The sequence below is a fragment of the Haemaphysalis longicornis genome, unplaced genomic scaffold, assembly GCF_048455015.1.
Source record: "Haemaphysalis longicornis isolate Haplotype H1 unplaced genomic scaffold, Haemaphysalis longicornis Haplotype H1 scaffold_1, whole genome shotgun sequence".
NCBI classification, from domain to species: domain Eukaryota; kingdom Metazoa; phylum Arthropoda; class Arachnida; order Ixodida; family Ixodidae; genus Haemaphysalis; species Haemaphysalis longicornis.
This window is the reverse complement of record NW_027526203.1, coordinates 300,897,907-300,918,773: the sequence shown is the minus strand read 5'-3', so window position 1 is coordinate 300,918,773 and position 20,867 is coordinate 300,897,907. Positions and strand designations below refer to the sequence as shown.

Genomic DNA, 20,867 nt, shown 5'->3' with positions numbered 1-20,867 from the left:
CCTTTTAAGAGATCGGTTTTTATTTTTCTTTATTCCCCGCTTTGTACATTATTTCTTCAGCCTGACTTTTGCAAAAAAAAAAGGACAAAGAGAGTCCGTTTGTCCCTTAAAATCATACGTGCATCATTTAAGAGCCGCATAAAGTAATGTACGATGTATGCTAATTATTGGAGCGGCACAAAATTATGTAGAGCGGACGTGCGCATGAACTGGATTTTTTAGGGGCGAAGCTCCTCTTGCTCGGGCCCTGTCCCGTCCCTTTTTGCTGCTGTATACGGCATGGCACATTAATGATAATTGTGTCAGGATCCCCCTAGGGATCGGCCAACGAAAGATTGGCCGAAGAGGACAAAACGTTCAACGCGTTCGTTGCTACCCAACAAGGAGAAGAGGAAGAAGAAGAGGTTGTCGTTCGTCGCCTGCGAGCTCAAGACACGTACCGGGGGTACACGACACAAGACGCTCTGCAGGAGGCGACGGCCAAGATGGGTAAAATGTCACACACCGAATTCGCCAACTTACCCATGGAGATTCTCATCGTCCAAAAGAACCCCTACATAACAACTACAAACATCGACGCCTTCTCCAACTTCCAAATACAACCTCTCATCCAAGGTCCTCTTGCCGCGTACTTCACCGACCACAAAATTATAATCTTCAAAGGAAAGCGCTTCCAACAGCTTTGTAATCAGTAATGTAATCCTTGTATATAATTTCATCGATATGTAAATGATGACATCTTGTGTGTATATAAGTGTATATAATTGCATCGATATGTAAATAATAAACACCATGTATATAAGTGTACATAAAAACACCCCTACAACAAAGTGTCGAGTCTTCAAATGATGTGCGGGCGAATGTTACACGCTTTTACCCATAAGCATTGGAGCTTCACCCCTCTCATCATCATTCACTTCGTGGAGATGGCGGAATTTTTTTTTCATTGTTTCCGATGAGAGGGAGGGGGGGGGGTAGGGAAGAGTGGTAATCGTCACTGGGACAGCGTGGTGGGGAATACACTATTTCTTTGAAAGGTTTAATAAACGAATAAAGAATAAAACACTCCCACTGCGGTGCCATACATGACTATTTATTTCGGATATGGGGGTGAAATATTTCAATGAAAGCAACTTCGCCGCTACTCCCCATACCTCAGAGGGGCAACTTCCGCACTCTCCGCCTTGCAACGCCCCTGCGGAGAACCACGCGAATGGACATTGGCGTTGAGTGGCGAAAAGGGAGGCTCGCCCCGCCTGTTGCTCTCCAGCTCGAGGCCTCGCAGACCGACGGGTCCGGAGGACCGGGCAGGTCACTGCGCGCCCGTGGCGAGACAGCTAGACGCGGCAGCAGCTACATTGACTGCGAGCAGGCGCTTGTAGGACATCTCTTGGGGGAAATCGATTGGCGGTGTGCGCGCGCGGGAGGCCCACTGTCGAAGACGGTTTGAGGGCGGTGTGCTGCCCATGCGTGGCAATGGATGCTGAAAAGGGGGTGATGTATTGTTTGCGGCAGCCAGGTTTGGCGCGCCGGTAAACTGCGCCGCTGTTGCTTTTGGCTGGCGGAGAAGTTTCGCCGTGGTCGCGCGGGCCTCGCTGCAGGGATTGTCTCGCTCGTGATGGATGGGCCGTCTGGCGCAGCTGGTCCGCTCATCCTCCGGGACTTGCCTTGTGTTACACACTCCTTAAGCGATTGTTCTACCACGGGTACTCTCCTCCCCCGTCCTGTGGCGCCTTGCGGCCGGGCTCCGGGCAAACAAGGGACTCCAAGCGTGTATACACACGGGACGCCACGACGTGCCGTTTAATGGTCGCACCAAACAATCATGAGTTAGCACGTATACGCGTGCCACATAGACACGCGCCTCAACAACTTTTAAGGTTTTTTTACTCGACACTGTTCTCGTCCTACGCAATCTCGGCCGATAAAAGGCCTCAAACGAAGGAACGTGGGAAGTAGAGGGATACAGGCCTTGGTTACTCTGTCACGCCACCTGTACTACTTGTTCACGAGTGAAAAAAAAAAACTCTTGGGGACGGAAAAAGCCAGAACAAAGATTTAGCTTATTTCAGATCACAGCCATGACATAGACTGAAAATAATCAAGCGAAACAAACATTAGAGCCTTTGTTCTGGCAATGCCTTCTACGTTTATAAAATAAGCACAGAGTGACAACCCGCCAGCGCTCGTATCTACGCGCCTATGTATGATGTGTTTATTGTCATATGGAGTAGTCCTCGGGCTTCATCAGTACTTATAAGGTAAACGCTCTTCCACGTGCCGGCGTCGTCACCAAGACGTTGGTGAGGGCGAAAACTGAAAATTTCAGATCGACTCGATACACTTCCAACGAACCGAACCAACCGTGATAGACGAACTTTTGCAGGAGCTGAAGCTGATAGCAAAGAGAAATGCAGTGGTGTTGAAGCGTTCAAGTCTTTTACCGGGGTGACTTTATAGTCAAAAATGCCTTCATGTGGAAGTAGTTGAAGTAACTATCTGCACTAATGCGTAAGGCATGCTGCGTGAGTGCTACGATCTATGTAAAGTACGCATCGGCGTTAAATTTTCGGCGAATGTATGGTAAGAAAGACAGGGCTATACTCATCGAAAGCAGCAGGGAGGAACACTTTTGGAAGGAGTATAACACTTGTTGCGGATGCAAGTGAAAACAGGGGAAAAGACTGAGCAGCACTGCGTGCTGTCCTCGCCTGAGATACCTCTTTGATCTCTGCCTTTGTTGCGTTTTTCTAAGTGGCTATCGAATGCTTTTGTCCCGCGCTGTGGCTCACTGGCTAAAAGGCGTTGTGCTGTGGAGCCCAAGGACGCGGGTTCTATTCCCGCTTTTCTAATGGAGGCGAAAAGCGAAAACGCCCGCGTGCTCGAGATTTCGGCGCTCGTTAAAAATCCCCAGGTGGTGTAAATTAATCCGGAGCCCTCCACTACGGCGCGCCTCATCGCCTGTGGAGCGTCGGTGCGTTAAACCTCATAATCATAAACAATAATTGAATGATTTTATTGCTGCAACTCAAAAAGCAAACCGGTCAATCGGCTTTAGTTATTTTGTGACGTCACATAAGCCCACCTAAAATGGTAGAAAACTGTCTTTAACAGGTTTTTAAGTCATCTAATGTGCGTGGAATAGTACCATTAGGCTCGCACATTTCACGGCCACCTAATCTGAAGAGTAGGCGTGTTTATTGCCGTGTTATAAAAGCGTTTCAGGTATTTAAAGATGTTTTAACTGGAGTACAGAGGACTTGTAACATTATAAAGAAGGCTGATGAACTCAACTTTCAGGGATTGGTCACAACTGTCTTAGAGTAGTTAGGGAACATGCTCGTTTAGAATCCGCTCAAATTTTCAGACAAAAAGGAAGTTATAATATATGTGATATTCTAAGGAACAACAACAACAACAACAACAACAACAACAACATGGGACCGAGAACATGTGCGGTAATACGGCTACTGACTGACGGTGGGAGCAGACAGAAAATTCCTTGGCGGTATGAAAACAATTTAGTGGCAGAGAATGAGTTCGGATGAGGAGCGGTGGAAAGTCATTGGGAGATGACATTGTCCCATAGTGGACGCAAAATGGCTGATGATGATGGTAAATACAATACGTTTGCATAGAACTGATTTCCAAGGGCAAATACGTGAAGAATTATAATAAAACTCAGAACTGTTATCTCTTATTAGTGGATTAATAAACACATCACGAATGGAGTGCCTTAACTTCGGACAACGAACTTTCCTTTGCCAGGGCCGCAATAGAGGTATTCCTGTTCCACGATTATTAGGGAATTCATTTACCCGTCATGCGTCCTTCATCAATGGTCCCCCCAAAAATGTTGCCGCTGTACTAAGCGAAGCTAATAACCAGTTATCTGTTGCATGCGAACACGGCCGCCGCGAAAATAGCGGCCAGAAGGTATCAGCTGTATCTGATATGGGAAGCAGCAGACCTAGAACATGAATTTGGGGAACAAATATGTCTACAAGTAATATTTACCCAGTAAGGGTGTATCTCATTGCAGATCTGACATGGCCTGTCATTTGTTTTGCAGCCAGCACAAGCGGGCCACATAATTGGCGGTAGTTTTGGCATTTAAAACCCCTCCGAAGTGTTCATCCGAGTAAATATTTGGGGGGAGCTCTTTTCATAATGACCGCGGTATGACCCAAAATCTACCACCAAAAGCATCTTCCTCGGTGCAGCGGAACACAGCGTTGTACACGTGTCTGATACATCATCCACATATATATATAAAGTTGAAAGTCTAATCGGAGGCATATGAGCGGAGCCTGTTGTTGCGAAATTTAAGGACAGAATGGGGCCTCATACTTTGGTAAACAACAGGAAAAAAAGACAAGTCCAGAAAGTACCCCAGTTGGTTACGGCCACTTATTTATGGGTTGTTTCATTTTACACCTATGGTAGGGTTTATTCGCCTCAATTTAGCGCAGTTGGCCCTATGGGAGGACTGGACAATCCCGCTGCGTAGGTATGCACGGTGTTCGGGAGGGCTCAACAACCACAAGAGTCACGCAGCTGTCTTGTCAGCTCGCGTGAACACAATTTTGTTCCAGACACGGGGATAATTCTCCGAGTCACGCCATCTCAGCGTGGCTGTCGTGATGGGTCCCGCACCGGAAGCCGCCATCAAAAGTAACGCCCCTACCTTCGGCAGCGAGACTAGGGCCGTCACCGACGGTCAGCAGCCTGTAAGTTAATTAATTGCCGCTCAGATCAAAACATTCACCGTAGCAGTCACTCAGGACCACCCGTGTATGTGACAAGAGAGTGGCGCATGTAAGGCATAACAGAAAGGCTGACGCCGTTATCATGCTCCGAGGATAGCTTTGGATGATACAGGCAATATTTTCTAAAGAAAAATTTGTAAGCGGTTGCTGAGCAGGACTGCATGAATTATTAGTGAAATGTTTGTTTATTTGCATAATTAAATACCCTAAAAGGCCAATGTGGGCGATGGGTAGTGCAGATTGGGGGGGGGGGGGGGGAGGTGAGGGACAATTGGATGGAGAAAAAAACGGAGGGGCACAACATAATTGCACGTCGTAACATAACCACACGATAAAGGTACATGAAGTATACATTGGTGCAAATACTGGTAGCTGGTAGGGTAGGCCGCAAACAGTGCAAAATGAAAACGCATTAATTAAGAGAAAAAAGCGGCGAGTAACAAAAGCAACATATGCAAAAAATATCAGGTGGTTGTTTCACGAAATAATTGCACCCGCATTTATCGCATTTCTAGTGAGCCTATTTTCTCTCACCGGTAGTTGCAGGCGGCCAGTAACACCGCTGAACCCGGACAGCGTATACATTTCAGGAGACGGTGACATTTCCCCCTCATCAGCCTTTTGACTCGAACGCCCCGGACACTGAGTGTTCCATGGGGATCAGGGAAATCATGCTTCATTCAAGGGAGGGTGAGACCGGGGACATAACGTCTGAGAAAACGTCTGACCTAGACTCGACTACGTTCACCTGGAATCCCTGCCCGCTACGCGAGCTTCAGGTGGTACACGGGCCTGAACCTCGTCCGTCGGGAATTAAGGAAGACCGGTTTCCCATACCTGGTTTCGGTGTAGCGCCCGCCAAAGGCAGCCACCAGTTTGCGGCCGTAGGGACCACTAGTCAGATCATAACCTGAACAGGGACACAGGAAGGACCATGAGAGGACCATGGGAAGAGTTGTACAAATATCACAAAATACTTGATCCAGGTAAAATATTGACATTTTTTATACCACTCAATGTCTAGAAACCTGAGAAAAATATTTCAAATAGTTCTAACAAAGGTGGCGGATCAGAGTCACTCAACCTCTCCGAGGCGAAAGAATGACGTCAAGGTGGTTGGCGCACTGTTCAGTAACGCTTCAAAACTGAAATCATAATGAAGCACGTTCGCAACCTTTATTAATTAATGGAAGGTCGTGTGTAAATCCATTCTTTCTGTTAATATCTAACCGCGGATGCTGGGTATATATGAATGCAAACATCCGGCGAATAGTGCAGCTTCCGTGCGATACACAGTTTTCGAAACTGTAAGCTTTCTATGTCTCATTAATGGCGTTCCATGTTGCGCCAAAACACACTGCGGGAAAGCCAACTCTACACAATGGGTTTCACAAAACGGTGATTATGATGATAAGCGAAGGCACACCAAGCGCCTCAAGAAAAAGATGCTTCCCGTGGTCGGAACCTAACCTGGGTCCCTCGCGTTGTGAAGCCGACGTCTATTGGCGGTGAGATGTTTGAGTGGCGCCCCCTGGCTCTGACGTCGGCTTAGGGACTCGCGCCGCAAGTCGTCTGCTACACTTCGCTTGTGAGGAGCAACAGTGCCTGTGCTAGAAATCATCCGCTTTGATGCTTTAGTGCACTAAAAAGCGTATTTCCAGTAATTAAGTTATTTTGCCAGCTTCTGACACCTGTGAATAATTTCAGGCTGTATCCCGCACAAGTTGGCAACACACGAGGAGAGAGAGAGAACAACTTTCTTCCTAGCGTGGGTCAGATTATCGTGTGTAACAACTTATTTCCGAGGTTCAGTGCTCAGAGCTCCTTGATAAGTATCCGAATGCGTGGGCTGCCCCAAAGTATTTTTGAGATATTCTTCTGAAGGTTCAACAGTATAATGCTACGCACCAAGCAGCGGGCCCTTACGCACGCATCGCGCAGCGGGAAATAAAACGTCTGTCGCCTATTTCTGCGGTAGTTGTTGACTTGTATCAGATGAATGCATTTTCTGTTCCCAACGCATTAATTTTTCTGCTCCGTGACAAACGTCTTATAATGTAGTTTGGGGGTGTTTGGGAGGCTCGCAACGTTCGTGTGGATATTTTTTCAGGCTGTAAGGCATACAGTACCTTCTTCATAAATTGGCTTTCGTAATGGCTGCGTGCAAGAAGGAGCATATCCGCAGCGCGCGTTGTTAATGCAATGAAACCGTTTCTGCTACGCCACTGCGAAACGGCGCAGCCAACGTTGTCCAGAGTACTCGAAGGCGGCTTTTGTGGCCCGAATTTCTATCGTAACCATTCGTTATCATAACAAACTGACTCTCAACCCGCACAGTCATCACTTGATTTCGGTGTTAAAGGCTTGATATACTCGCTAACGAACGCAATAAATACTATACGTGCCGGTTTCCAGTACAACAAGAATCGAAACCGATCAGTATGTAGAAGCAGCTCTATTGTTTTCCAAACCCTTTCGGGCGTAAAGAACAAATCCTGGCCTACTCGGGATTGCGTTCCATAATTGAAGAAAATTACTATTACTCTCTTGTCCTGGACTGAGGACCCCGCCCCCTAACCAGCTCGATTTCACTGTTAAATAAAATTTTCTCCTACTCTTCATCCTCCATCTCATCCTCCTGTTGAGAGCAGTTTTACTATAACGCATGTGTGAATATTGTGAAGATATGTCTGCGAAAAATGTACCGAAATATGCCTCCAGGTCTTAACAAACATAGTGTTACTGTATTTTACCGCACCCGTGACTCGTCTAGCTCAATAAGGCTCCGTACTGGTTAGAAGCATAGTATAAAACCAGCACGCGCCTATACACACAGTAGGTTCTTTGGAACTTAACCTACATTTCTTGCGGCCCATAGTGCATGTCGCCATACTTTCATGCCATTGGAACGTAAAGTGATGTGATACAATACTTTCGAGCGTTGGGCATGGTTGCAAAAACTGTTTTACCTTACATACGATTACCGAGAATCGTAATGCATTCTGCCAAAACCGACAGCCCTGAAGGCCTGGGAATTTGTTTCGGTCTTGCATTTTTGCTGTTGTCGGTTATTAGCAGCTCACTGTTCCCTTTGTTCGAAAGATTGCTGGATACAGGAGCCGTCGCATAGATCCGACTCTTGGCGCTCCGCAAGGGACCGGCTTCGCAAGGAATGGGGCGACGCCGGCAATGTTTCTTCCGGTGTGGTATCAAAAAGTATACTTTAAATCCCGCCCTGACCTAGTACGTATGCGATTTGAAGAGTATTTTATTACGATAAAACGTTACGCACAAACAAAATCTGGTGCGGACAAGCATCAGAAGTCGACCGAGCGCAAAGAAACAGCAGAGAAAGCGAGCCCGAGTCAAGCAGACGACAAATGCGAGGATCCCTAAGCCGACGTCACGGAGACGCGCTTCGCAGTGCCGCCCGTGGTCGCGCTCACCGCCAATACAATTGCGCCATTCGGACGCGGTCGGAGCAGCTTAGATATTGGACTTTGACTTTGACTTAGATAGCATGAGAGTAAGCTTCGCGTTTTGACCATTCTTTTCTTAAGAAAGGGGCTTTTTCCCTGTCCACTTCAGGTTTTGTCTTTTTCGTCCTTCCCATCATGATTGTCCATAGTTTGGTCGAACTTATTACAATGTATGCCTATAACACGGTTGTTAGTTTCTTGATTACTCGTGTATGCAGAATACGCCTGTAGCGTTGTACGTGTCCGGTGGGGCTGGGGACAGTTGGCTCCCGCTTGAATCGTCATGGCAGGAATGTTTGCTAGTGCAGCGATTAATACCGAAAGTGCCGATCCTTTGTTCGACAGAAGTAATGGTCCGCCAATTGACATAACTACCAACACAAGTGGCGAGGCCTGAACATTCAAAAAATGAAGTTTCTGGCATTCGGAAAAGATGAACATCGGTTTTCGCGGCGCCATGGGAGTGAGTTTACACACGTGAAACTTTCGCAAATGCGCTATTCTTATATCAGTCTTCTTTTTCTGGGGCAAGTTCTACATGCATGGCCGATTCTTGCGGGCGAAAATGCGGCAGCTAATATGCCCGTGAGGCAGTCTACAGCTTCTCTGGGGAAAATCCAGATCTGCTGCAGTTTTGCACTCTGAGGTTGACTTAGGAATAATAATCGTTTGAGTGCAATTTTGTCGGATGCTTATTGGACACAGTGTGGCGAACCCCTAGGTCGCTTCATTTCAGCCATAGACTAGACACTATCGGATGTATGGAAGTGCCACAAGCTCATGGACAGATAAGTAATTCACAGGAATTAAAAGTTGTTGTAACGTCACAGCACCACTTTACCCTACCGATGACTTCACATCATTACAGCCTAAAGGTTTTTCAAAGCGACCAAGAATATAAAGAATGAATTTTGAGAATAAGAAAGCATTCTGCTTTCATATTACTCCGACCGCAACTTCCACGGTAACGTTGTGAATTTACGCAATGTTTCTGGGCCTATCAACACCTTGAAAGAACAATAATTTCACTTCCTTCCGGAACGGCCACCCCGCTTGGCACTGAAGTAAATGGGAACGTAAAGTTTTCGGCATAGCACGGCTGAATTTTTCTTTAGTCATGAAAGGGAAGCGATTTCAGCTCACTCGCAAAACGTGCACTGCCCCAACTTCGGCTGCATACTCGAAAAATGACTGCGCGGCTGGTGACACTGTCTGCACCAGGAAGAGGATAAATCATAGAGTCATACGGATAATATTTTTGCGAATACTTTTGCATTTGTTTCTTCGCCATTAGTTTAAGGGTAGCTGCTGAAATATATCTGGGTCCCTAAGTTGAGGCGCAACACATCTTTTACATAGGCATTCATTACAAGGCAGTAAGCTAGGTTGCGCGGCCCCATGGCATTTCGGTGATAGTGCTTCCCCGGCGAAGGCATAACGCTCGTGAAACGCCGCCGGCCTGCCAACAGTCACAGGGCTTGGGTTGGTGAACCACGAATGTCATAAACGCGGCGAGAAACGGTATTCCTACATGCGTGCCACAAATAAGAGCATGTATGTGCAAGAAGACGGCTATAAAACTTTAAACGATGCCAACTTTTGGTACCCTGGGACCCTACTCTCGACTTGGGGAATTCTCCGTGAAATCGGCATGTGTTTGGTGGAACGTAAGCAATCAGTGACGTATGCACGTGAAGGCGTGACGAAACGCCGTGTAAATTGACGTTTAGCTGACAAAGATCACCGTGAAACTCTCTGATGTTGCGCACAAAAGATATAGAAACTCTTTATACGTATTTCCAAAATAGAGACGGAAGTTAACGCTAGCGAAAAATTCACCGTCTGTCCACTTGTGAAGGTGGTCGTCCAGCGAAGCTGCGTGCGCCTGGGGAGATTAACGTGGTGCTTGCCCGGCGCGCACATGTGGGTCGGACTTTCGTGTCCGCGGTCAGGTCGTTGTAGAACCGCAGTCTATCGCACACTTTGCAACTCAGCTCGAGACGACCGAGAAAGTCTCTTTAGTGCCTGGCGTATGCACCCATGAACTCTTTGAAGTTGGCACCTTGGCGCCGAAGGCGCGTTGCGACATTCTCTGTCTTACGACAGGCATTGTCGGTTTTTAGCGGGCACGCCTATCTGATTCCGCATTAGTATCCACGCGCCCTCACGATTACACTCGCGTCGCTGTTATCGGGCCCCGTTCGCAGCGCATTTTTTATTGAGTATGCTTCACTGTGTGACACACAATGAGGGAAAGCCAGTTTACAAAGGTCAAGCTCACATCGATCTCCTAAAGCGGCTTCACTTCTAAACACAAATTAATTGCGAGGAAGACCTTTGTCCAAGAGTAATATTAGAAATTTTATATCTTAATGAGACGACCCTAGGACCTGATCGGTGTAAGCATGGTCTTTGAAAGATGGCGTTCCTACATTCAGTTTTTTCCTGCCGGTTGCAATGAAATCCAGGATCCTAGCCATAAACAGCTTCTCTGTAAAAACCACACCTTTTATTTAAAAATTCGCGTTAATACCGAAAGGTGCCTAGAAACGTTGAACTAAATGCTAGTGAAAGGCGTGTGTTGAACGGAAGAACATTTAAGGCGAAGCTATCTATGTCTAACTTGCGGCAGCGTCGCAAAGAAACGCACTGCTGGAAAGTCAATTTCTGTGCAGAAAAGTCAACTTTACACAATGGATTTTCATAAAGGGCAGATCAAGCAGACACCGCATAAACAATGGGGTGTCTTTACATACAGTTCCGGTTCTATTATGGTAGCTTAATGCAGTTTAGCGTCATACGGTCGAGTGATGATGCTGGTGAAAGTATTCTCTAACAAGAGGATGACACGTTCATCACTCCACACGCTTTACCAATGGAAAGCCCAAATAAACGACAACGTTGCGCTAACCGAATCAGCACATTGAGATGACTCAATCACAAACTAAAACTAATACACTACACCCTCGTTAACTCGAACTCGCATATCTAAAAATATCGTTCAAGTCGAAAGTTTTTCTCGCGGTGCATTTACCTCCCATGGGTGCTATGTAGTTGCCTCCTATCTGGGAACGTTTTTTTTTCGGGGGACCACTCATGTCTCGAAACATTGACAGAGGTGACACAAGGCAAAGTCTGCTGCAGGCAGCTGATAAGGTCTCCATGAGAACGCTTAGCTCCACTACGCGCCGAACACGGTCGTGAGCGGTAAATTTGAAATTGCCGTGGTGGCGGGAATTTCAACGGGCCCAAGATAACGGGCCCAAGTAGAGCCTTCTGTACCGAGGTCAGGGAGTCACGCCACAGAACAGGGAGGATTTTAGAGAAGCAAAGGTCTAGCTTTGCCTGTAGTGCCAGAAAAAGCGTAGTGGCGGCGTCGTGAACTACCGAGTATGCCCGCTTGATGGCGCTGTAAACACGGCTTTGTAAACATGGCGGATGCTTTTTGCACAAGCTTGAGCTCCTTAATAACATGGCTGCCCTCGCACGGCAGCCGCCGGCTCGATGCTCCACGGCCGGACTCGACTCTCCTCCTCCTGCGCGCGAAAGGAGCGTCGAGTCAGGCCGTGGCTGCTCCTGCTGGTTCCTGGCTGGCACGCTGGCCGCGTATTTACTTGCGCCGCGCTAGTGAAATGATGTTACGCCAGGTGACCAGATGGCCTCGACTGGCACAGACCACAGTGAGCAGCAAGTGAGAACAAATCGTTTATTGACATCCGCAAGTTTACAGAGGCCAGGACATGATTTCATTTCGATCGCTGCAATTGTACGTCGCTTTCGTGACATTTTTTTTTTGCCATAACAACTCGTTCACTTGCGCTAAGATTTCGAACGAAGGGCACAAATGAGGTATTGACGGCGACAACGGTTTCGTTTGCACCGTCTTTCTAGCGGAGTGCATAACACTCACCTTCTGTTAGAAGAATCAAATATTCTGGCCTCGACAGCTGTCTTCCGATGCGGAATTTCCCACATTTGTCACTCCACAAGCACTCAATTCCCGTGTTTTGCCAGTCCTCTCAACAACTGATGGACGCAAAAGCACTAACAGTCACTAAAACAGTGTTCCGCGCACATAGAAACGGTGGGCCGTTGCAGCGGTTTCAATTTGAATTGGCGGCTTTGTGGTTGCGAATTCAGAAACGAGGTGGTGCACCAGTCGGCTGTTCGTAAAAAGTTGCGTACATTTTTGCTCAACAGATGTTTGATGCGGAACTTGTTAATAATATTTAAAAAAAAACACTTTGTAAGCGAACTGTGTTGGCTCTTTGAGTCACGGAATGAATGTTTTGTATTCTATACCAAAAGTAACCTTTCGCTTGCGCCGTCTGGTGGACTTGATGGTCGAAAAGTGCCCTGTAGGTTGGTCACGTGGGGCGTCGATTTTTACGCCGCCTATAGGGAAACCAGGGAACGTCCAAGCTTGTGAGGCCTGGTCACGCTGAGGCTTCGGAAACCACGCAGTTTAAATAGTCATAACCGTTCAAACTTCGTGAGCCGCTGGCGCTTGTCATGCATTCTCCACGTTATTTAGCGCAAAGAAAACTGCAGGTACATTTCAGGCAAAATCTGTGAATAGAACCGGCAGCCCCCACGTTCCTTTAGTTAGGAACGCTCATTGGGTTGGTTTTTACGATAGTAAGCGAAAAAATTACGCCCACCTCCCCTCGCGGGAACCTTGGTGTGATACGACGCTGAGGGGGGGTTCAAGCGCAAGCGGAGTGCAACCGTCGACCGAAAGGCCGCCGGAGAGCGGCACACCGGTTCTATGCGCAGCGCGCCCGAAGGAGAGGAGACCGCGGATAGAGAGAGTACTGCACATGCGCAGCACCGCGCGCAGCGCCGCCCACCGGCGGAGTGAGAGCGCGCTGGGCCGCACACCCGTACAAGTTGTGAGAGAGTGTGTTCGCTCTCACCTGGGCACGCGCCGGCGCCAGTGCGTCTGCCGCGGCTATGACGCAACACAATCCAACACAATCCACTTTAATCCAATCCAATCCAAATCCAATCCAATCCATTCCATTCCAAGCCAAGCCAAGCCAATCGAATCCAATCCAATGCCCCTCGCGAGAGAGTGTTCGCTACCGGAGAGGAGAGGGGGTGAGAGGAGGAGAGTGCGGACGCCGACGACGGACGCACGCAGGAAGGACAGTTAAGGCAGAAAGTTGGGCTAGTTGGTGTTGACTTAGATGCATATTACCAGCGAAAAAACAGACAGGGACGAGGAAAGAAGCAGACGGGACACTCGCTTCTTTCTTTCGGTATGCAGTGGAAACCCACCGCGGTGGCTCAGTGGCTAAGGCGTTGCAATGCTGAGCACGAGGTCGCGGGTTCGATTCCCGGCCGCGGCGGCCGCTTTTCTGATGGAGGCGAAAAGCAAAAACGCCCGTGTGTACGAGATTTCGGCGCACGTCAAAGATCCCCAGGTGGTCAAAATTAATCCGGAGCCCTCCACTACGGCGCGCCTCATCGCCTGCGTTGCGTCGGTGCGTTAAACCCTACAATCAATCAAGCATGCAGTGGACGGAGAAATCGCCAATGAGAGGCGAGTTACGGGAATCGCCTTTGCGTGCAAATCGCGTAAGAACGCTCAGCACGTACAGGAAAGTTCCTAAACGCATAACTAGAATGATCAAGCTTTGTTAGAGCATGGGAATTTTTCCCCGAGCTGGCACATAACGCTGCAAACGTGAGCTTTTTTTTTTTGCATTTTAGTGCGCAAGCACTTTGGCGGCCGCTACTAGGGCTTCGCGGCGGCGTTCTAAGCGGACTAACGATGGGAAGACCGAAGACTGAAAGAAAACGGAGGAAGAGAGTGCTGCGAAATTGTGAGGGGGACGTTTGCCGAGTCGGCGCGAGACGCTGCTCAGAAAGTGCGAAGGGGAGGGCAGTTGCCGAGCCTGCGCTGGACACGTGTGTGAAAACCGCCCTCGGCGTCTAGTGGCGCCCGAAAAAGGAAACGCAAAACCAGGCATGCATGAAAGCAAGCGTCTTGTTTTTTCAGGTATCCGTCCTTCGGATCCTTTGTCGTCGTCCGCGTTCCGTGGTCATCCAGACCACATGACATTTGCGCTGGTAGTTCAAACACGATTTCAACATGATCTCCGGGGACGCGCTACAAGATAGCAGCACAGTAGCGCGCGCCGCCGTGCCTTCGCTGATCACGCGATCACTTCTTGAGACGCGGTAGATATGCGCCGTGACCGAGAAGACTGTAGTTCGCACTGTGCACAAATTTCGTATTAGGGAGTATAGTAATCGCCTATAGACGATTATTATAGACGAATCGTATATAGAGGATTATACAGACGGGAAGCTTCGAGAAGCTGCCCGTCATGGCGGACCTGTTTAGACGGGGCTGCGCGAACTTTCAAATTTTCGTCAGGAAATCTGCCTTGTAAGTTCTGATTCTTTCGCACTCCCTTTTCATTAAGTTCTGGAGCACCTTGGCACCAAATTCGAACCTCCTGCCCCCAGTAGCCTTGCAGAAAGAAACGTTTTCTTTTTTTCGGCGCGGGGGTGGCCGCGTTGAGTCACACCTGGTGTCTCAAATTTATTTAGGTACATTCTAGAGCTTTTGAACGCATTTTGCGGGATATTGTAAATTCGGTTTATTTCAATATTTCCACTAAGGGCAGTGGGTGGCACGCCCTTGTTCACGTTGCGCGCATTTGCGTTGCCTTGCGTTTGTGTCTGGTTTTCTGTGCTTTTACGTATGTCGTTTTAAGCTCGCGGATTTAGTTATAGCCTTGCAAGATAGTAGTTTATAGACTGCAGTTACAGCTATAGGTTATAGTACGAGGATGGCGTGCCTGACCACTGATGTCACCGCATGACGAAGGCCGCATGAGAGTCAACGGTAAGACGCAAAACAGGTAAAAAAAAAGTGCGCTTCAGCTTATTCAAAAGGAGATCATGCCGGTTACAAGGAGGGCACAAGCTATGAGCCTGGCGGATTTTAGGCGCATTGACTGTTTTTGATTATACGTACAATAGGTCTAACCCTTTAAAGCCATTTTTCTCAAAACTTGATTTTTTGCATCTTTCAGTTACGCGAACAGTGATAACTTTGCTTCTAGTGCGCATAGCATTTACAATCGCAAAAAATCACACAGTCACCGGTAAGGATTCGAGCCTGCGTCTGGTAGACCAGACAGAGTTCGTGTCAGTCGTCTTACTCATTGGCCTACGACCGTGAGTTAGTACCCGAGAGTCAAACGGCTTACTCCCTCGCCTGTAACGGTGCGAAGTACCTTAGAACCTCCCAATGTCCGCCCGCCGCCATTCGTGCGCCCACCACCATCAAGCGAAAATCAAGCGAAATTCAATTTGGGCCGTGAGTTGAAGTTTCATTTAGGGAATCAAGGTGCAACTCACGGCTCAAATCGAATGACGGCCGGGGCGCAAATCGGATGTCACTCGGGGCGCAACTTGGATGTCATTTCGAGTACCCGTACTCCGCATAGTCGCCATCATCCACGGAGCGGAGATGCTGCCATTTTTTTACCAGCGTTGCTGGTTGCACACGAATATGCAGTTTGCAACTCCGGGAAACGAAATGTCGACAAAGCGAACGGCCGAAGCGTCGTAAGCCGAACTACCAATCGCATTAGCGCTAGTGTTGAGTTGTGTGAACTCCCTGTACCTTACTATGTTTCTTACACTTTAAAAACTAGAACAGAGCCGCATTCATTACGGCACGAATGTTGCTGTTTCGCAGTACCCGAAGACCGTTCGTCCGATTGGTATTGTCGGCGTCTTCGATCAGCGAGCCAGTAACAACACGCGGACTTTCTATCGGCCGACGTGGTCGTGTCGCCGTCGGCGTCGTGTGACAAGGCGGTCTGCCAACTCGGAAGTCGGCGTGGCAATCGTGTCATCGTCGTGTCGGCCTAGCCAACACGCCTTAAGGAATAGCGTGGTAATAGAGTAAAAAAGATAAACATAGACGAACACGATAGCGTTAAGCGTGCTGCAGGAAGCGCTAATTAACCAAAGGTGCCGCCGCGACCCGTCGACGCTGAGCAGACGACGCTTCTCTTCGCCGGAAGTGAGAGAAAAAGCCGTCCTATTGCGAGATTCCTGCTTCGTGATGCGCATGGGAGAATCGATGACGTACACGGGGGGAGATCGCGGAGCCCAAAAACATGCAGGAAAGGGTGGGAATGCTGCAACAAACTTTGCCACAAAAGTGTATGCTTTCCGCTGCACGTACTTGGCACAGATGACGTAGATCACCCAACCTAACGAAAGCGTTAGTTCATTTAGTGTGCTCAAAACACCTTTCAGAGCCCCCTTCAAGGCCATACTCGCGTTATCGCGGGACTGTTCCGATAGTTTCCCAAGTTAAACCAGCTCGCTCGGCGCATGTTTGTTAAGGTTACAGCCAAAATCCAAAATGTAAACAAAGTAGTCACCGTAGCCCTATTCGGCGAAGCCACCTGTTCAAAAGCGCAGAATAACAAGTAATTTACCAGGCGGGGCCTTTAAACAGTTGAAAGAGGGTGAAAAAACTTTACCGCCGCATCGCACCGGCACTTAGAAATAAGGGAAGGCCGTATAATAACAGCGCTCGCTGAGGCGCGATATCCACAGCCCGGAGTAGCCACAAGCTATAACCGGCCCAGCCAGCACGGTTGAATTTGAAAAAAATGAAATTATTCGCTAGGTAGGGGCCAAAGATTGTTGGCAAAGCTAAAGAAAACCCTCCGCAGCGTCGTTACGAAGGGGAAAAAACTTTAAGTTCAGCGCTACGTCAGAAACGCCGCGCCCATACTGGAATAGGACGGTGGTCCAGGGTGGCACGGGTAGCATCGCTAAAATTTGAATAACTGGACAACCCCTGGGCGTACAGGAAAGTACAACCACTTTCCGTGTGCTACGTTGCTTTTTGCAGCGCTTGTTGGTGAAATGTCCGGTGCACACGAAGCTTTGGTAAAGTTCACTTGACACGCTACCAATTATTATGTTGCTCGCTTGTCAGACTACAGTACGCGCCCTACAATTCTCCAGCGCTCGAGAAAACGACGCTTGGCAAGTACGTTACTGCATCCCAGACGACCTTCAGGCTACAAACACCTGGTGCTCGTATTTTAAAATACAGTGAAACCTCGTTTAACCGTACCTGACGGGGACGCGAAGAAAGTACGTACTGGCCAACTCTACGGTTTATCCCAATGCATTTGGTTAAATGGAAACCGAGCCGGTGATTTGGCTTAGCTACGCATAACATGGCAGCATCTCCACTCCGTGGATGATGGCGAGGGTGCGGAGTACGGGGACTCAAAATGACATCCAAGTTGCGCCCCGAGTGACATCCGATTTGCGCCACGACCCTCATTCGATTTGAGCCGTGAGTTGCACCTTGATTGTTCCCTAAATGAAACTGCAACTCTCGGCTCAAATCGAATTTCCCTTGATTTTCGCTCGATGGTGGTGTGTGCACGGATGGACGCGGACGGACATTGCGCGGTCCTAAGGTACTCCGCACCTAAAAGAAACTACGGCCTATGCGGGTGCGGTTTAACGAGAATTTACTGTATAAGTATCGGGGAATCACCAGTTAAAGAACATTTAATTACACCCGTAGCCGTTACATCATGCTTGGGCGAAATCGTTTGCTGGTTAAAGAATGGTTCCTGTGGACGCGGGCAGGTCATTTCGCAGGCGGACAACACACCGTCGCTCGTCCAGAGCAACCGCAGCCCGCTGCCTCTGGCGGCCACGCTGACCAGCTTCGTGGCATTCGTGTTCGTCGCGATGGTGGCGTACGCCCTGTTGCGGGCCGGCACGCTGCGGTCGCGGGCTGACTGCGACACGGACGACTGCCTGCAGCACGCGTACATGCTCGTCGCGGGCCTCAACAGGAGCCTGGACCCGTGCGACGACTTCGGTGCGTTCGTATGCAGCGCCTGGTTCACCACGTCTCTCTACTCGTTCAGCAAGCAGCAGGACCGTTGGTTTAACTGGATCCGCTCGTCAGGCCAACTGCTCGGTGCGGAGCGAGTGCGCCGCGCCGTAAGGGAGACGGCCCTTGCGAAGGCCATCTCCCTCTTCCACCTATGCTTGAAGATCAATGTTACCACATCAAGAGATAGTGTGAAGGTCCTCCGCGAGTTCATGGTCGCCATGAGGATCGCGACCCCAGAAGGCGCTCCCGAGGCTGAAGCGCACCCTTTGGACGTGTTAATCGACTTCGCTGTGAACTGGCAGATGCCGTTCTGGTTCGACGTGTGTCTGCTCAAGGCCGGCAGCGTTACTGGTGTGCTTATCAGGCCTGGCTTCTACGATGTCTTCTGGGAGGAAGCCGTGGAAAAGTTTATAGCACGACCAGACAGCCGTGCTACCGATGTCGGCGAGAAGCCCCCAACGGGTGGAAGCGGTAGTTTTTTCATGGACAGCGCCATTCTAGCGAAGCTGCGGAAAGTGGCCCATGACATGCCAAGGTTCCAGCCTGAAGCGATCCGCATTTCTGAGATCGGAAGCATCACGCCGAACGTGAGGGTTGAGCAATGGCTGCAATTTCTGAATAAGCATTTGGCACCAACGTTCAGTGTTACTGCGGAAGACCAAATATTGCTCACCGACAGGGCGCTACTGGTTACAGTGAACGAATTTTTTCAGAGGTACGACAAAAAAGACATTTTAGCTCATATCGCCCGTTTAGTAAACCGAACCTTTTCAAATATCATCAAGACTACAGCGGACATGTACATATATGACGAGTACTATTCACTGTCGCCTCTGGCGAACGCCAGCTACGCCTGTGAAATTCAAGTCGAAGACACGTACAAGCTGCCAATTGCCCTGAAACATATCACTGCAAAGCAGTTAAACCACCACCGTGACAATATTGACAGCCTCATTGGCGGCGTCCGAAGCGCCACCATTTCCCTGCTCAATGCCAGCCACTGGATGAGCGCCGAGTCTAAAGCGATGGCGATCAAGAGAGTACAAGAAACGACAGTCCACCTGTGGCCACGCGAGGACCTGACGAATACAGGCGAGCTCAAAAAGCTGCATGAAAAGCTTCCCTCGGGGGGAAAGATCTATTTTGATGCACTGCTACAGGTGCGGAAAACAATGCGCGGAGCCCTGGGAACTCCGGGGAACGCGGACCTCATGTGGATGCCGCACGGAGGCCGCCATCCCTACTTCACGTACAACCCCTTCAACAAGTCGTTCTCTCTAGCGGTAGGCGCCATTATGCCCCCTCTTTTCTACATCTCGGCCACCAAGAGTATCAACTACGGTGGCTTGGGCTCCCTTTTTGCTGCACTAGTCATGGACTCTTTGAACGTGTCCTCTGTAGAGCCGAACGCCGCAGGATGGACAGTAACCCGCCGCGACGTAGGCCGACCGCCGTGCCACGCAAGCGTCAGCGGTTCCTACTCGTACGTGGCGGCCGTCGAGGTGGTACACAAGGCTTACAAGGACAGTCTGTCACGGGATGGCCAGTCCGAGGACGTGCGCGTTTACTCATTAGGGGACTTAACGGGCGAGCAGGTCTTCTTTATGTCCCTTTGCAGCAGCACGTGTCAGCTCTCAAACGACCTCAAGACATCCGAGGCTTGCAACAGGGCACTGCGAAACTTCGAGCCCTTCGCGGCCGCATTCAAATGCCCCAAGGGTTCGGCCATGAATACAGACGCCAAATGTAGCTTTTTTGTTTAACTGAATAGTTTCGACGCAGCTATTTACAATAAAGAATATCGCGTCCTAGTTGTTACAGACGCGCGCGCGCACGCACCTAAATGGGGCGAAAAAGGCGCAAGTACATCATCGCCTGATGTTTATTACCTTAATACACACGATAATCCCTTTCAAAGCTTCATTGAGATAATGCAACGGGAGTTGTCTTTCCTTAAAAACTTTCGTTGGCCGAAGCAAAACTGCTTGCTGTTAAAAGAACTTATCGGCCTGTGGACGTCACGCTGCGTAAGAAACAACTTTGGCACAGTCAAATCCTGGTAACTGGACGTGGGTTAACTAGATCTTTACATTTAATTCTATTTACTTGAAAGCTTCGCATTTGGTTTATTTGAATACCGTTTTCCTCATAATTTACGCAAATTTTAGCGATCCCGTAACGGTCGGATTAACGTAAGTCGACTGCACATTCAAGTTCTCAACGAGTTCAACGTCCCCAACGCTGCTCAGCTGTACCCTGGACAGAAGATCTTCCATTGTTTGTATTATCTATTTTGATAATATTGTATCATGCTACTTTGATTATTGTGCTATTTTGACTGTCTATATGAAATTTTATTATGATGTTACCAGGTTTTATTATTTTTCATTATTACCGCGCCAATACTGGTGCCAGTTCTCTGTTTTTTCTTTTTCGCAGTACATCTTTGTTTTACCCACCGCACTTCGATGCTTCAATGTTACATTTGCTTGACTTGACTCGTTACTCGAAATATTGTACCCCGTCCTCCATTGATGTACACGGTAATATCTTGTATTGTATACAGGGATGACTTCCTTCGCCCCATAGCCCAGGTGTAGTAGCTTCGGCTCGTAAAAAGGAACAAAATTTGACTTTTTGATGACTTCTCGTGTTCGATTATCATTAGACGATCGGATAATCGGTAAGTGTTCATTTACCTTAAATATA

The 20,867-nt window shown here is 48.7% G+C and overlaps 1 protein-coding gene across 1 annotated transcript; it reads left to right on the top strand.

Annotated features, from left to right (window-relative positions):
* The first annotated feature begins 4,643 nt into the window (after nucleotides 1–4,643).
* LOC144159270 (uncharacterized) lies at nucleotides 4,644–19,921 on the top strand. Its single transcript, XM_077690654.1, has 3 exons — nucleotides 4,644–4,730; nucleotides 17,903–18,745; nucleotides 19,079–19,921. The coding sequence occupies exons 1-3, from the start codon at nucleotides 4,644–4,646 to the stop codon at nucleotides 19,919–19,921; spliced, it is 1,773 nt and encodes a 590-aa protein (XP_077546780.1).
* The last annotated feature ends 946 nt before the right edge of the window (nucleotides 19,922–20,867 follow it).

Coding starts and splice junctions, on each gene's coding strand:
- LOC144159270 (XM_077690654.1), top strand. CDS start 4,644: ATGGGTCCCGCACCGGAAGCCGCCATCAAAAGTAACGCCCCTACCTTC. Junction 4,731..17,902: donor TCACCGACGGTCAGCAGCCT/GTAAGTTAATTA, acceptor GGACGCGGGCAG/GTCATTTCGCAGGCGGACAA. Junction 18,746..19,078: donor TCGGAAGCATCACGCCGAAC/GTGAGGGTTGAG, acceptor ACTGCAAAGCAG/TTAAACCACCACCGTGACAA.